Genomic DNA, 14,944 nt, shown 5'->3' on the forward strand with positions numbered 1-14,944 from the left:
TAGAAGGGACAGACAGATTGACAAAAGGCTTATCATTGATGATCTTCTCTAAAAACTCCATATCCAGTCTCATTTAAAGCAGATGGATTTAAAAAACGAAGGGGAAAAGCTATCGTCTGGAATGTGCTCCACTACCATCATTTCATAGCAGCAGGCCGCAGCTGCTCTCTCAAGTGAGAACCAGCTTTCCAAGATCTTGTTTCTCAAACAAAGGTTTGTCAACACGATTATTGATTAAAAACAAACCTTTTGACTAAATCTAACGTTAACATTCCACAATTCTTATATCTGGCGGTGTGTTTGGACCCATAACAGTAATTGAACTGGAAAAGGAGATATACAAGTTGGATCAAAGCTGGCTCCAAAGACTCCCGAGCACCACTTTGGACCCCATATCACATATAACGTATACATAAATTCTATTATCCTCGTCATTGGTTGAACATTGTGTGATAGTTCACATCACAGATCTAACAAATTAATACACTCAGGGTAACTCTTTCTTGACTATGAGTCCAATTATCATATGAACAACCTCCGCATGTTCTTAAAATTTGCTACTCATTTAAGGAGAATGACAAAGCAGCATGTAAATTTTCTCTTTAGCTGATTCAATTTCCTTGCCAATACCTTTGGTTATATTGCGCTATAGAAGAATGGCTAGGGAACTGTGGCATTGCCTCCCATTCCAATCAAAATCCCTGCAAGAATGATGAATACGACACCAGGAATTATTCCTCAGCAGAATCATGATGTCAAGCACTCTGCAGGCTCAAAGTCTTGGGCTTCATGTTGTCTAGCCTTTAGTCTGTCTAATAATAATCCTCAGCTCCTTTTTGTTGTATAGTGATAATTTAGATTCTAATATCTTCCCTTAGTACAGGGTTCTGCAGCCCTCATCTTCAAAGTGAGTGAAGAAAGAATTTACTACTGGACAATCATAATTCAGTTCTCCTGGTCTTGCAGTGTTTTGCCTAAGTTATCAGAAACCAAGAAACTTAAGAGGTCAGCATTACAAGGATAAAGAACCACATAGTTTCTATTTTCTATTGAAATGTTTAACATCCTCATAGGACTTACCATTCTTGATTAATCAACATTTCATCTGTCAATCCAAACTCTCTTAGCTCTTCTTCAGTGTGGTGCATTAATAAGCTGTATCTGAAGATTTTAGACAGATTGCTAGTTAATCAGATTGTTTCTCAACTCGACAATCTTGGCTTGAATTAACTTTTTGGGATTTGGGGCACAAAAACAGAAGATTATTACCTTCCACCATAACCTTTTTCCATGACAATTATGTTGCCATTGCCCATGTTATTGAGTCTTTCAAATTGTTCCACGGTCCATTTATACCACCTCATCAGAAACACACGCAATGCTAGGCCATGTGACACAATAATTAGATTCATGTTTGGGCTCCGCTCGCCAGGTGGCTGAAAGCGTCCAATGTCGATATCCGCCCTAAGTGTTTCTCTGAATCCTGTTTCATTAATCGTATCAGTTTTAGACCCTTTCTTTGCTTTGAGTTAACAGAATGGATAGTGTATTACTATTACCTGTAATTCTGTCATAAACATCTGCCGCAGATTCTCCCTCAGGGAAGCGGTAAAAGAAACGACCATAACGCAGACGAAGAGCTTTGTCAACTCTCATTTTCTCTCTGTCCTGAAAATTTCCTGTTCACCATAGACATGATTAATTAAAGAGGACATATTTAAAGTGCTAGGAAACATTTCCAGATATCCCGGCGCGGAGGAAAGGTGCTTAAAAATTTTCAATAATTTCATATGTAATGCTGTTTTCTGAATTCTTCACGTGCGCGTGGTGGTTGCAACTTGCAACTTTATCTGATAGGTATGGATGTGAGGTGCAGATTAGGAGGGGACCCCTTCGCATGCTTTCTTTTGTTTTGCTTTGATAAGTACATCGCTAGAAACAAAGTGAAATAATGCAATGAATCGTTCCAATTGGAGTTAGGTGCATGCCTTCCTCGCAATGTTCATGGTGAATATATATAGTACGACTAGATATTTATGGCAGTTGTTTGGCTAGATGAATGCTGAATCGGACAAGAATACACGATAGAATAGAGAAGAGATATCAACCTACCAAAGTCTTGCTCCCGGATTCGAGGCTCTTCTCTCATGCCAGCAATTCTCGAACGCTCAAATGCCCGGCCCAAGTGCTGAAGCGTTTCAAGTGTTCTTTTATATGGTGACACATAGAAATAAACCTTCCAATCATCTGCTCCATCTTTCTCAATCATTTCCCTTATTCGCCATCCACATTCCTCAGCTTCAGCCTTGCCTTTCTCGGTTAACGAAATCTTGGGATCAGCGACTCTTGTGTAGGCACTCTCATCCACATTCCCTTCACTCTGTCCATGCCTTACCAGGATTATCCGGCGAGGCGTAGGAGGTGATGATGTTTCCGCGCGTCCTAAAAGACCCTTTTCAGGAAACATGGCCTTTCCATTACTACTAGGGATTCGAATGGCTTCTTTTGGAGTTCCAAGGCATTGAATAGGACTGAGACCAGCTAGTTTTCTTTGCGAAAGTGGGAGATATGATGCTGGGGATGGTGTGAAAGTAAGAGTGGCCATATTATCAATAAAAACAGTGAAAATTTTAGCTTTTCAAATGCGATTCGAGTGTTAAAAAGTTCTGGTCACATGCAAGGTTAGGTGAACTTAGCAAATTTCAGCTCAGTTTGCATTTTGTAAAGAGAGGACCATAGAAACTACTGGGAAGGTCAATGATGGAAAACGGTGGCGTAGGGCAGCCTGAAGTGGAGAATTAGAACATGTCCAGGCTCCTGAACGGAGCTCCTACCTCCTTCCATCATTTTCAGGGGATATGCCATTAGTACGAGCTTTGACTCCACGTGCCCTCATGCTGCTAGCTAGCAGTTCCATCTCTCGTGCCCTATAAACGTGTGGTGCAATTAGAAAAGGGGACTTTTCTATTGTTTCTCTATCAATATAGTCATGAATTTGTACCACTGACAAATAAAATTAAGTGCAATGAATGAATCAAATAAGTCGAGGCGCCTTCCCTTTGAGAACGGTTCCATTCTCTATTTGAGATCAGTAGGTGGAGGGAAGGCGACTGGATCAATTGATGACTAGCCTTATTATTTGTTACCTTTCACGTGCATTCAAGTTCAAAATGCCTTGTCTATTATGCTAAATTTAGCAGGAACTGCATTTACATATTGGTTAATGGCTGGATGAAAGCTTCTGTTTTGTTTTTTCCCAAAAGAATATTTATGCTAACTGCTAAGAAATTGGGCTTACAAAATTTTGAGTAAGAGATGAGGCTTCAGCCCAGCAAAGGCCCGAACTTAGAATGGCCCGACACTCCTTATTATTTCGAAAAAGCTATTGATGGGCTTAGCTAGAAGATCGACCCACTAACAATTTAATTAGAATCTAGCTCTGTATTTTGTGTGTGTGTATTTGCATGTCCTTTTTGTAGCCGGCCTCATTAATGCCAGTATTTAATGATGATCAACTTTGTGAAAGTGTGTGTATTGTTGGCTCTATAGAATCCATACATTCTTCCACCGGCAGAGAGACATGCCTAACCTTTGAATTTGTATTAGGTAATCATTTCATGAAACCTTGGAAAGATGTCCAGCTTTTAATTCACTACAAATCAAAGCAAGCTTGACCGCTTCCTTTGCCCTAAATTCAGATAACGTATTTTCAATCTTAAAGTCATTAATCAACTCATCTAGAAATAAATGTAAGGGAATTAATGTTGTAACCCTGCATTGCAATGCACCCCTTTACAAGAATGATATACCACAAGGCTTCGTATGCACACTTGGCAAAAACAACTAACAGTCCTAGGTTAGGAGGAAACTGCATGGAAATTGTTGAATTGTAGGCTTCTGCTGGGTGGTGATGAACCTCACTAGGAAATCATTGTTGGATATGAAGTAATCTTCTCCTACTACCAGAATTTTCCGAACAGTTTTCATCACAAGATTAATTTTGTCATCATCCGAACAAGCCATAGGCAGCCGTGTGTCAAAATCACATTGGCCTAAAGCTATATCTTAACCCCTTCTGAAGATTAAAGAAATGGGAAACAATATTTAAGAACTCCAATTTGATAACGTAAAGGTCAAGTGCATATGTCCACAGAGCTGATTAATTAATCCTTTTAACGAGATAAGCATGATGAGATGATCATTTTCTAAGATTAAACACGGTTGTTGACAAAAGAGCCGACGATGACTTGGATGAATGGTTAAATTACGGGTACATTTTCGGGGAAGAGGCTGTTCTTCCCCTTCGTTTTGTTGACAGTTTATCATGAATTGAATAAAACCCAGCTTTTAAAAAAAAAAAAAAATGGGGGACATTTGAATGAAATTGGTCAACCAGTGCAGCTAGCTGCCCCATGGCCTAAGGCTACCTCATGGGAACCATGCAATTATAATCTCCGCAGCCTTGGGTTTAGGATCAGTACTGAATCCTCCAAGATGACCTCAAAAGCAAGCCCACCCGTTTAAGTTAAGAATATTCAGTTGAAATTCCGGAATGCAGAATTTCCAAACAGGATCAAAGCTAAAAACATGACAAAGATGTGTAAAGTTTATATTTGAGAAAACATCAAGCCAAGAAATTTCCGGAGGTTAAAAGAAAGTGGTACAAATCAATCTTTGTCACCATGGAAACGTACCACTGTATAACATGTCATCAACTGTCTTTGTTTGTAGTGCTTTGCTTAGAACTCCAACTGTACAAAGTCACAATGATTTGTTCTAACAGGCATTTGCATAGTCTCTCTTGGCTCTTGCACTATCACTGCAGACTTCAGCAGCGTGAGCCATCAGATGTCCCAGTTGCCGCTATCGCCTCCCAAGAATTCGATTTAGATTAAGACGAATTAATTAGCCTAATTACTAGGGTTTAATTACTCATAAAAAATGAAATAGTCTTTATGAAAGCTCGCCTTGAATACAAGGGCATAGACCCTTGAGGCGTGAAAGTGTAAAGGAAAAGTGAACGAAAATGGAAACCCTAAGAAAAGTAGAAAACACACTAAAACCAAACTAACCTTTACAAAGTTTACAGTAGAAAATCGGAGGGGATAAATGCTTAAATGCGAAGCCTCGATCTGGTCCCCCTGCCATGGAAATTGGCGGTAATTTGTTTTTCTTGCTAGTACTACATATGCTTTCTCTCTCTTTCTTTCATTTGCCATTTAGTTCTTCCTATTTTAAGCCACCGAGACCCGTCTCCAAGCAGCTTTCTTATTAGTATATTAAGATTTTTTAAAATAAAAGAGTAGCTTTCAGTAGATTTGTCTCTTATTGAAAAGGGTTTTTCTTAATCAACCAATGAAAATGGAAGCTAGCTATATAGAAACAGGCTTTTCTTCTTGAAGAAACTTCTTGTGATTGACAACGCAATTTTTTTATGTTATGCATACGTGCAAGTGTAGATTTATTTGAAATTTGAGCTCAACCAGTGTGTAAACTATAATGTGAATGTCGAAAATTTAATTAATTCTTTTTTTTGGGTTTTGTCATTTGCATTGACTTTAGTCATGTCAGTGACTTATTTCCCTTGAGTGAAAGGAGAAGATGAAGAAAGAATCATCTGTAATTTAATTTGGAATTCATTAGTTAAATTACCTCAATCTTCCTTTTTTTTGGATTATTTGATTTATTTATAATAAACGTAGTATTTGAAGGTATACACAATGATTGTCTATAACAATCATGATAGAAAAGATACACTTACAGTAATTAAATTCAGAGTTTTCTCGAAACGATACCGTTTTAATCATTTGCCATTTCTTCCCATAGGCCTATTTTCTTCAATTTGCTGTGATGACGTTACGATTTTTGGGGGGGTGTTGCAATTAATATAAATAGCAAAGAAGAGACAATTCTTTATTAAATGAAAATGTAAATAAAACCTGAAAAGGGCTGTTTCCTGCTGGATGGATGTAACAGAGGCGATGGGATGGCTGTAGGCAATTCTGCCAGTGCTGGGCAGGTCATGAACTTTTGTCTATCATATCCAGGCGTTGCCTAGTAAACAAGTCGAAGATTTTTAGGAGAAGTTTCGATCATTCAAACCCTGAAAACATGACCACTCGTTTGTAAAACTTGACAAAAGAAAACGAAAAAAAAAAAGCACTGTAGTTGTTGAGATTCATGACATATTATTCCAAAAACTGGAGCTACCTCAGGTGGCCCCTCCCTTTGGAAAAAAAATTAAGTCTTACCATTAGAATATTTCAAGGTCGTCGACCCTTAAAATTCTATCTCTATGAATAATCTTATCGAAATTAATGCTCTTCCAATCATCTTGTCTCATTAAATTAATAGTTTGAATGATATATCTCTGGGGGTTAGTTAGGCCATGAATCTTCGTACCTGCAGCGAACTAGCAGTTAGAAAGTAATTCAATGAACGAGCTACCTCACTTTGCTCTGATTGGTAATCCATTAGAAATCAACCCACGTGCATGTTTATATATGCATAAGTTAGAATTAGTCGAAAAACTTGTCAAGACGTGTGACTAATTCTGCAAGGGTGTTGCTAATGTTAGAACCACGTATTGTATTGTTTTTTTTTTTGTTCTTGTGGTGGACCTTATCTCCGGAACAGTCAAGTTGCACATTGACTTAGATGTTTTGGAAATGATATATCTTGTGAAGATGATGATGTGATTGAACCGTGTATAAACCACAACTATTAATTTGTACTAATGTTCAGTGATCCTGGTCCACAGGGTAAGGATGCATAAGAGTAAATAATAAATTTTTATTTTTTTGGAGGGGGGAGGTGGGGCTTGAAAGCGACAATGAAGTAAACAAAAAACATGAGTGCAGAAAGCAGCAAGTACCTAGTCTGTGTCATGAATCACGACATTGGGTTTTTTGCTAGCGGAAGGTTGTATCAAAGGAACATGGGGATGGATGGTCTCTTTGCCTGACTTGAGAATTTCAACATCTTGGCAGCTGTTGTACTTGCTTCTCTGCAACAAAATCTAATCACTGCGCAATGGCAAATATGTCATGTCAAAAGGAATACAAAACAACAAAAGAAAATTTCAAGAGAATAAACTTTAACCCTCTTTTTAAAAGGATTAATGACCATTAAATCAAGTCTATTAATTAATTCACTTGAAACTTTACTTGGAGGTCAGTTGCACTAATTAAATTATTATTTGGGTTACTCCATTGCATGCCAATATATGTTCAAATTAATCTTAAGTAACATGTCTTGTTTGACACCAAAATCTTTCCTCTAGGTGAAAAAAAGAAACATGTTTTGAGTTCAAATTCCCCGTCTTTCAACTCAGTTATATCTAACCTAAAGAAAAAATATGATATTAATGGTTACATATGTGCGGAGGGTGAGTAAAGTTTGTTCAAGGGTCCATGTTTGCTATTTATACACTGACGGGAAAAGGTTAACAAATGGTATGAAATATGGAGTTGCTTTTGTGTTTTGGGAGGGGGGAAGGTGAAGAATTATTGGTACAAGCGGTGGGACAATTGGAACACAAACAGGACCACCGGAAGGGAGTTTGATTTTCATGTGTGTCCAAACAAGGCAGCCAATTATGGAACATTTGCTTCCTTTAATAAGATTAGTTTTGAATTAGCCGCGTGGAGGGTTTCTCTTCGGCAGCTGGCACAACAGATTTTTGCCCACTGATTTTGGCCCAAGACAATTTTTTTTTTTAAAGAAAAAAAAACGTTATTAATTAAGGGTAGTTGACAGAGTTTATATTTAAGTACATCATATCAATATTTCAAAACATTCTCATCTTAGTAAGAGAGATCTGCAAAATTGTTGGCTTCCCTGTATACATGAACAAAAGAAAATTTTCCTAAACAAATTATACAAGACATGATACCTACAAAACCTTTTAAATTATTTCAAAAAAATTCAAATAATTTTGTATTTTTTTTATTATATTCAATCAAATTTCTTTATATTTATTTTGAGTCAAATAAACTCTTATAATTGTGTGTTTGCATGTTTTGATTTGATCTTTTTAAAGCAGATCAAGTCATGTATCCATTATTGATACTTAATTAAATTTTCATTTGAACGAGTACAAAAAAATATACAAATGTAGCACATTTTTCATAAAGCAAAAAAATAGAAAAATTTAATTTTGAATATTAGTTTGACCTTTAATTACCATCCAAACCTAATATTAATCAAATCGCAAACTGGATCAAGAGATGAAGTTTTCTAATTGAATACCTTTTCAGAGAAACCATGAAATTTCGTAAAAAAACAATTTCCCAAATCGGTTTCTAATTCTTGCTACTAATTAGAAAGCACCAAGATGAGAATAACAATTTCCAAGACCTGAAAATTGGCCAAGAAATGTTCCACCAGCCTCTTCTATATGTAAAGACGTAAGAAGAAAAAGATGATCAAGTGATTCTGATTCAACACAAAAAACGCATTTATTGTTTGATCCCTTAGACAGCCTCTTCTATATGTAATGTCGTCAATCACTGAAATGTTAACCTCCTAATATGCATTCCAACAAAAAGTTTCTACTTTTGAAAGGAGAGAAGGGAAGAGAAAGGATATGGTCTCACACGTTGATCACCTGGACACAACGGTGGCAGGCACTTATAGTCTTTCTTTCCTTCAGGTTGCTTTCCTGCTTTTGGATTCTCCCTTAGCTGCTGGTCCTACTTTTGTTGCGTGTCCCACATTTCCCTTGATCAATGTTGAACCCCCCCTCCCCAACCCCATTTTCCGACGAAAAAGAAAAAAAAATTGTGAAATTATTGAAAATAGAATTGAAAAGAAAAGCAATGCAAACCCAATTTTCACTTTTTTTAGGACCCTTTGGTGCTATAATTGTGACAAGATAATCTTAAATGATGAATGTGACAAACTATTAATTAATAATAGAAATATTTTTTTTACCAATCTGTATTGGTAAATTCAGAATTTTCAATGAAAGATGATTAAAAGATTATCATATTATATATGTGATATTTTATATCTATAATAATACAAAGAATTAAAAATTGAGAGATGGCGGCTGCCACCACCTGTTAGCGTCTGTGAGGTTTTCTATAACCATTTAATTAATACAATATACTCTGTTTGAATAAAAATAAAGTGTTAATAATGTAAAATTAACACAAGGGCAACTAAGTTATGCCGGTTAATAGTAACTAGTCAGCTAGCTAGCAAAAGAATTGGATTAACTACCAAAAATGATAGTATGAGAGATGCCGCTAGGCCTAATAACATTCCTACGCAAAATACCAAAAGAGTGACTCGGATCAAATCATTTAAAAAAATTTAAAACTTATCTTGGCAACTTTCTTTATTTTTCTCTTTAATCCGTTGGAAGGCAGAAAGGCCTTCCAAAAGCTTGCAAACAGATGACTTGAGAGAGTCAGACAAAAATGCTTTATATTTGATTCTTTATCACCAAACCGCGTGACTCATTTTTTTTTTTTTTTTGTATTAGCTTTCACTTTGGTATCTAATGAATGTACAACTTTGCTCTTCGGAGAAAAAAGCATAACAAACTTTTGTATGGTCATGATATGACCGAAACCATATATAATTTCTTTGATGTCTCAATTTTTCCAAATGGGATGACTTTGAGATGATTGGGGTTTTCCCATCCTAAATATCAAGGCATTGGTGTCAACGCCGCACTATTTTTAGTGATGAAGTGCACATCCCAACACAAAAGGTGAAGTATAGCTAGAGTTTGAAAGAGATCATGTAATAGGAGAATGATGTTGATAATTGCAAAATGTCATTTTCTTTTTCTCTTTTGACTCTCTGGCTATATATAGGTTTCATCTAATTCATTTGTCTTCCATAAACCTTGGGACAACAAAAACTATATTATATAAATTTTAGGTTTCCCTAATTTATATAAATTGAAGTCATCAAGTGTGCATACATATATAGGATAAGGGTAATTTAAATAAGCCAAAAATGTTCAAAATGTTGAAAAGAGTTTCATATTGTGATAATAACTTATAGCCGGGAAGTCAAATATGATCTGCTGGGTCCTTGCATTTGGTTACATTAGGAGTCACGTTGAATAGTTTCAAATGCATGGGAAGTGGAAACAAAGTATACAAAAAAAACAGGTTAAATAGTTTAGGAAACAGCGTTGGGAAATAAAAGTAACATGCCCTAAGATAATGATAGAATTTTGAGATTAATGAATGGAGAAGAAACTTTTTTTTGCATCATTGAAGAAACCAAAGACCAGATGGGAACTAGCTAGTTTAATTTTCTAAAGATACACAGCAGGAAACAGTACTTGGATTGAGATATCAAATCCATCTTTCACTTTCACTTAACATTTTTAAAGAAGGGGGCTAAGTTCTTTTTTTGTCTCTTAACTGCCTGCCCTGCCTCCCCTTAATTTTTTGTGTGTCTGTGTGTGTGTTTGCAACACTACTTTGATCTCTCAGCAACAGATTGATCAAGACTGTTGGGGGTTTTGATGGATGACAAACTTGTTCAGAGAAAGTACCATCCGGGTGTGCCCTTTGACAGTCCATTCAAAGAACAAATATGGGGTGAAGATTTTGATGTTGGTTTTAACGGACATGAAAAGAAAAACACCCTTATTTAACTCTTATAATAATTCATAAATTGACCCACCCATGGAACCATTTTTTCTTTATTATTTTCCCTTCCATGTGCGCCGTCTCTGTGGTCTATTATTAAGGCACACTTGTAGTGACAAAATGCAATGTCTCCCACAAAAGTGGGAATATAAAAGCAAGGAATAAAGATATGGTTACTCTCCAAAGCATGAAAACTTCACACTCCATTTCATATGTTGACCGTGTGGTCCAATCATTTTTTTTTTGGGGTCATAATACTAGACTATTCAGATTAATAAAGTAGTGATAATAACGAAAGAAATTAGAATTTGTGCCCTATTTTCTCAACCCTTTAGAGGGTTTTCCTTTTTTTAGTTGATTAGCTCTTTCCTTTCTTCAACTATCCCCCTCAAACCACGTAACTATTCAAATGAAAAGAATCGTATCTAAAACTATTTCTAGACTAAAGACTTGCATCAGCATTTTGTATCTCTGCAGATATTAATATTAATATTATCTTAAGAAATAAGAAAATAGTATGGGTTTTACTTGCTAGCTCAACAAATTGGATTTTAATTAGAGGGTGTAGGTCAGTCTTATTCAGCTAACCATTTCGAGGAATGAAGGGAGGAATTCCTATTGGCTTAATTGTTCAAGAAGGGCATGTTGCAAAAAGTATATGGTGGAAAATGAATTTGAAATGAGTACAGCAAGAAACACTGACTGACACAGAAATAGGTCACCTTAAAACTTTATTCTCCTTCCATATTAAATGAGTATATATTGCATTGTGGGGGCAGTAGTGGTCCAATTTCGAAGTTGGACCCTGCCATTCCAAGGTATAAATTACTGTAAAATGTACCATCGTAAAGGAAAATGTGGCAGAGGTCCAAAGCCGAAGTCATTATACTGGTGCAAGAATTGACCAACGTCGGCTACCAATGCTTCATTGTCCGCCGAATGGGAAAAACATAGTGAAAAGAACCTTAGAACCTGTTCATCAATCCCATTGGGAAATAATGCAATGATCCAAACGTATAATCAAAGTTTTCTTTCTCGTTAGGAAGGCTTAGGATAAAGCTAAACTATGGTAAAATTAATCATCTTTTCCGAGATCAGTTGCCAGTCAACAACACATAAATAGCTTCACAAACAGCTGAAGTCTTTTTTTGTTTATTTGAATGTAGGCTTTTTCTGACCAATTGTTTATTATACAAGAACGTGCATAGGCCGAAAGTTTTGGTCTCAAAACAGTCGTAATGAGAAGGAATGTATGATCAACTTGAAATTTAAAGCGCATATATTTCTTTTTGTCTTTTGTTGGGATCAAGATTGTCGAAGTAAATCCGTCGGTCCATTTAGCATTTTGGAGAAAACAATGCATGTTCATTCTTAATTCAAAAGGGACACTTCTCATGTTAATGTTCATAAACATATGGAAGCACAATGTTCATTGAAATTCATTCAAATTATAACACATGATCTGACATATGCACCATATTTGAGCATGCTCACAGTGTCATCATACAAAACGATATTTCCTTAACAAGTTGAAAAGATTGTGTTTGAGTAATTCATTTCTGAATCGAAGATAAAGATTGGATTGAATAATTGAAGCTCATATTGAAACCCCAAAACAGGACCCGAAACACAGACGCCAATGTGGATCGGTTTGTTTTCTATTTGGGGTCCAGGCAATAAGACCTTGGTACCAAGAGAAACAAAGACAACCCCATACTCCAAGCACCGTACGGTCCCCAAGTACACACCGTTCTCAACAAGACCCTACCACCATACTCGCCAATCAATTGGCCCCAAACAATAATTAAAACTCATTTGATTCTCTCATTCTCTGCCTCTGAATATTATTATTTCTATCATTGTTATTATAATAACTCCCTGTTTGATGATTTCTAGGTCCAAAGACTCCAAGCTTAAAACCTCCTGATCGCAGATTCACCACTCAAGATAGTGAAGAATAAAAAATCATTTGCATGCACAGTGACAGCCCTGTCTAGCCACAGCGGCCAGCCAGCCAGCCACTGAAAACCCTATATATATTGAACTCAGTCACTCACATATAGCTATGAGAAGACTAGGTAGGATGGTCCATGATAAATTACACTAAAAAAATTGGCGAAAGGGTTTCAAAAGGTTCATGCGGAAGGTGATGGACCACCCTACAAAGCCGAGGGTTTGTACAAGTTTAAAAAAAAAAACCAATCTCAAAAGTGTGCTCTGCCTCAGATGTGCACCCAGGGCTCTCGCAGGTGATCTTTTTTAACAAAAACTCTTTCTTAGAATTCCTGAGCTCTTAGCTCTCCTCTCCCCCCCGTCATTTCTGGGCTCCCCCATCAATCATCCGTACAGGTTTTCTTGGTTTGTGTGTAACATATAAAAAAACAGGGTAGCCTTGACTCTTTCTCGTGCTTTACACGGAAGCTAAGCTGGTGGTGAAGATCTAATGAAAGTTACGTAAGGCAAAGCAAGCTGAAGTGGAGGCTTGGTTGGTTGGTCTTGTACTGTGGGAACTGGGAAGTGGCAAGTGTGAAGAAGTCACTGAGACTGGAGGGACAGCTGCAAACATGCGCAGGGGGTGCGTAGGGTACTAGAGTGTCTTTGAGCACAAAGTACAAGCAGATAAAGCGCAAGGGGAGGTGACGTCGGCAATGGGGTAGGGTTTAGGGTAAGAGAAATTTGGCAAGCGGCGGAGAAAGCTTCCTCCTGGGACCACCTGCTTTTAACGGACAAAAATTAAAAGTTCTTTCTGCATTTTGCCCTACGCCCACTCTCCTCCTAGGGCGAGTGCATTTCCTTCGTCCCATATCTTTTGAGCTATCCTTGGCAGTTTCTTTGTATTGCCTTTACTAGTTTTGTTTTAATAATCACTTGCCATTAAAGAAAAAAAAAAACCTTAGCCCCCAAGGCCTAGGTAAAACGGCTTTCACCCGCTCAGCATCACCTCCTAATCTTTTAAGAAATTGTTCTCAAACTTCATTTTATCGTGTATTTAAGTATTTTATTTAATAAAACAATATTTAAATTCCTTTTTCTCAAATTAAAAAAATTTATTTTTTTCATAAAAAGAGATAATTAGAAAATGAAGTAGAAAAAACGTGCTTGAGGTCAATTTTAATAAACTAATCCTATATGTCATATATATTGAAAAAGGCTTCTTATTCTTATGCTCTTTTTTCTTCAATGTCGGTTCACGCTATTTCGAAATTATAATTAAATAGATTAATGAGTGAAAATAACTAGAAAATGAAACATTTTGAATAATTGAGTGTGCATTTACTTTTTTAGAGCAATATTATTAATGTCTTTAAAGATATTTGTAATTAATCATAATAAATATATATATTCAAATAACGTAAACCATGTAAGAAAAAAATAAATTCTTTAATTTGTAAAATTTGATAATTATTATGAATCAAATATAGGTAAATGGTATATGCTGAAAAATAATATACTAAACAATAAAAATAATATACATGAAAATGGGGCATAATGGACAAATAAGAATGAAAAGTAAAGAGACACCTTAACATTTCTTTTATTATAATTTTCTTACTCAAAGAGAAAGGGTCGAATTTTCCTCTCTAATTATAAAAAAATAAAAATAAAAAGCAAACAGCCATATTGGCTGCAAAATGATAGGCTCATATTCAGTGAGGGTGACAAGCCTTAGGGTGCGCGTGGATTAAAGCATATTTCCTCATCATAAATGTAAAAAAGAAAACAAGGAAATTTTTTTTTAATAATAAAAGGAAAGGAAGGAAAAGATGCGGTCCCAATGGCAAGGGAGAGAGAGAGAGAGAGAGAGATGGGTGGAGTACTTTAATAGAGCAATTAATTAGAATTAGACTGAGAAACAATGGACCACCTCATCTCCATCTCTCTTACAGTCCCTTATTTTGGGAACATTTTGCACAATACATTACACCAGCCAGGCCAGGGGCATCTACTCTCTCTCTCTTTTATCTTCTTCCCTTTCCTTCCCTCTGTCAAGCACACACAAGCACAATATAAAATCAGATAAAACCAACAGCAAGTATTTGAGTAAAATAAAATATCTTTTTTTGGGTACACAACAGCTCCCCTCCCAGAAAAAGAAGCCTCACTGAAACTCATCTGAAAAAGCCTGGATTCAACTCCAACTTAGGAATGATTTATTGGGATTCGTGTGCCCCCACCCTACAAAGATCTCTACTAGTGATAATATTAGGGTATTGTTTTTTCTGTAGTATATATTTCTCTTTTTTTGTTTCCTAGATGGGTTTTGGACTGTTGGGGTGGCTTCTCTGCTCAAGTATGGGATTTACTAGTACATTAGTAATGATATT

The 14,944-nt window shown here is 36.3% G+C and overlaps 1 protein-coding gene across 2 annotated transcripts; it reads right to left on the reverse strand.

Annotated features, from left to right (window-relative positions):
- Positions 1–297: 297 nt before the first annotated feature.
- On the reverse strand, positions 298–3,049 carry LOC18606570 (phosphoglycerate mutase-like protein AT74H). 2 transcript variants are annotated; one of them, XM_007040258.3, is made up of 5 exons: positions 2,113–3,044; positions 1,560–1,679; positions 1,270–1,483; positions 1,081–1,161; positions 298–974 (listed from the first exon to the last, which is right to left on the reverse strand). In XM_007040258.3, the coding sequence occupies exons 1-5, from the start codon at positions 2,603–2,605 to the stop codon at positions 875–877; spliced, it is 1,008 nt and encodes a 335-aa protein (XP_007040320.3). In that variant the 5' UTR covers positions 2,606–3,044; the 3' UTR covers positions 298–874. The 2 variants fall into 2 exon arrangements, with proteins under 2 accessions (XP_007040320.3, XP_088660511.1); XM_088804385.1 differs by lacking the exon at positions 298–974 and having other exon boundaries at positions 1,077–1,161; positions 2,113–3,049.
- Between the last annotated feature and the right edge of the window lie 11,895 nt (positions 3,050–14,944).

The sequence above is a fragment of the Theobroma cacao genome, chromosome 3 (genome assembly GCF_053813885.1).
Source record: "Theobroma cacao isolate CCN51 chromosome 3, ASM5381388v1, whole genome shotgun sequence".
Taxonomy (NCBI): domain Eukaryota; kingdom Viridiplantae; phylum Streptophyta; class Magnoliopsida; order Malvales; family Malvaceae; genus Theobroma; species Theobroma cacao.

Excerpts from the sequence above, each read along its gene's own strand:
- LOC18606570 (XM_007040258.3), bottom strand. The coding sequence starts at position 2,605 with ATGGCCACTCTTACTTTCACACCATCCCCAGCATCATATCTCCCACTT. Across the intron at positions 1,680-2,112 it reads AATCCGGGAGCAAGACTTTG|GAAATTTTCAGGACAGAGAG; the intron begins GTAGGTTGATAT and ends TATGGTGAACAG. Across the intron at positions 975-1,080 it reads ATGTTGATTAATCAAGAATG|GCAAAACACTGCAAGACCAG; the intron begins GTAAGTCCTATG and ends CTGATAACTTAG.